Source organism: Sipha flava, unplaced genomic scaffold, assembly GCF_003268045.1.
Source record: "Sipha flava isolate LNK unplaced genomic scaffold, YSA_version1 44730_pilon_pilon, whole genome shotgun sequence".
Taxonomy (NCBI): domain Eukaryota; kingdom Metazoa; phylum Arthropoda; class Insecta; order Hemiptera; family Aphididae; genus Sipha; species Sipha flava.
This window is the reverse complement of record NW_020273192.1, coordinates 1-2,635: the sequence shown is the minus strand read 5'-3', so window position 1 is coordinate 2,635 and position 2,635 is coordinate 1. Positions and strand designations below refer to the sequence as shown.

The 2,635-nt window shown below is 23.8% G+C and overlaps 1 protein-coding gene across 1 annotated transcript; it reads right to left on the bottom strand.

Moving 5' to 3' along the window:
• LOC112689470 (uncharacterized protein CG4449) lies at positions 1 to 2,620 on the bottom strand (the record flags this gene model as incomplete). The annotated part of the gene is given in 6 exon segments (XM_025563199.1): positions 1 to 624; positions 1,795 to 1,939; positions 2,000 to 2,098; positions 2,185 to 2,287; positions 2,353 to 2,463; positions 2,534 to 2,620. Coding segments are annotated over 5 exon segments (741 nt in total).
• Positions 2,621 to 2,635: the final 15 nt, after the last annotated feature.

Below are 2,635 nucleotides of genomic sequence, written 5' to 3'. Positions count from 1 at the left end.
TATGTATGTTAAAAATAATTACATAAACAAATAGATAATAAAAAAAAGAGTATTTAATTTCATATATAGTATGGAAATAGACTCCATACTATTAAATCAAAATTTAAAATTAAGTGTTTATTATAACTAATGCATATTAAAAAATAATGATAAACAATATTTTTTTTTACAAATAATAGAACCAAAAAAAAAAAAAGGTTAATTAAATTTAACAAATTGAAAATGTTTTTAGACCAATAATGAAAGTAAATACAAATAATGTTTTTGTTTATCATACAAAACATTATTTTTAAACTAACTTATAGTATTATTTTTCATCTTTTTCATCGAGTTGAACACATTCATCACCTTCAAGATCAAGAGTTTTTACTGTATCATTCCATTTAATATTATCTCCATCAAGCAATAATGTAAATTGTTCAATATCCAAGCCCAATTTCTCAGATACTTTAATATATAAAATTATCATTTTTTCATTCTTTTTTATAGTAAAAAATATTCTTTTCCTCACATCTTTTTGCATAATATAAATCTTGATTTCATCATCTTCCAATTTTTCTTCTTTAGCCTCATTATTTTTTGATGGATCAGAAATGGAGCTTTGGTAAAAATCTATTTTACCATCTAAAACCCGATAAAAAAAATTTAATAACCAATTGATTTGATAATATTCAATTAAAATGTAGTAGAGTAAGATATTTCCATTTAAGAAAAAGATTGTATTTAATTATAATTAAATGTATACATTTTATGATTAGAATGAAATTATATTTGAATACATTACAATTGAATCAAAAAACTTTCTTTAGATACTCATAAATACAACAGTTATGTTGCCTTAATCATAATTTATAAATTTAAAACGTGTGAAAATACTCAAATTATTAAGTAATGAAGTATATAACGAATAAAAAAATTATTATTATATTATTAGTTGCATATTATAGATTATAAAAAAAAATTATATATTTAAGTTCATCAGGTGAGAAATGGAAAAGGTTAATTATCTCCAACAAGTGCTTGATATTAGTGAAATGTACAAGTAGTGAGACATAAACTAAACTATCTTTAGATCTTTATGCTATTGGCACATTTATAATAAAAAAAATGTTAGATTTCATACCAAGAAACATTTAAAATAATTAGTTTCAACTGTTTACAATCTTTTAAAATTAAAATATAAAACCATAATTTTGATCATTAATAAAAAGTATTCGAATTTAATAAGTTTAAAGTAAAAAATACTGTGTATGTAATAGTGTAACGGACTTCGTAAAATATACAATATATTCATAGTATGGTATCTGTTGAAAAGATATCAAGGTATCAAGATCACAAGAAGGTGGAGGAAAACAAACACATAGTTATGCAGGGGACATGTGTATGATAAAAACATGCATCATATAAAAGCGAACCTGATATTAGAATTATTCAATTAGAGGTTAATCAGTATACAGTAGTTTACTGAAGATATATTTTAAATAGATACAGACAGCAAGACAGTGGACAGTAGTTTATGTCTATTCTGTCAACTAGTGAATTAAATATTTACAAGTCTGTTTCATTCATGTAGTAAAATTTAAATACATTTGTACTTTAAAATGTTTTACAAACATTATATGTATTTTTAAATGTATTATTTACTCATATGTACCCATTGATAAAAACTGTAAAATGTTGGATGCAGTGGAGTGAACCGCAATAGAATAAAATTGTATATTAGTAAGCTATATTATAGTTATGTATTGAATATTTTTGCTTAATACTTTATTTAATAATAAACATAGATATTACCAATGAAATCTGAAATCTTGTAATTTATAGAACGTGGTGTATCTGTTGGTCGAAGAATTTTTCCGTGTAATGTCAAAGTAATATGTGTTATATTTATTTGTTCTATTTTAACAAAATGTTCAAAAATACTTTCAATTGACTGAAACTGAAACGAATAACTTATCAATAATTGTTATTAACAATAAATTTTATTTAAGTTTCATACCATTCTAATAGGAAAGGTGGATGTTGATGTTTCACGCCAATAAACTTTAACGTTGATAGTACGATTTAATTCTTCCAATGTACATTCATCTGGTGGAATCTAAATTGTGAGAATATATTAAATAATTGTTCAGAAAACATATTTTTAAATAAATAGTTAAAACAATAAATATAAAAATAACTTACAAACATTACTTCTTCCTTTTTTGATCTTTTTGAACGTGGTGGTAAATAAGACATGTCATAACCATCATAAAAATCTCCTATAACTATAGTTGGTCCGAGTACCCTATAATAATTTATAGTATCATTCTGTCTACTACTTAAAAATTAAATTTAAAATATTTAATATACCTTAACATTTGTGGAGTTTCTGCAGTATTTTGAGTATTCTGAATATTTGAGTTTGTATTCTCAGAATTTGAAGCCATTCGAGCGGCACCCGTAAAAAATACTGGAGAAACACTAGCAATAAAACAATCGGAAGTATTAAACATAAAAAGCATTACATTAAAATTATGAAAAAAACATTTACCTAGTCAATCTAAGATCGACTAGTGATCTATTTCTATTTGATTCAGGCGAGATTCCTGTGGAAGTGCCAGGCTCATTAACCACTTCACTGTAAAAATTAACA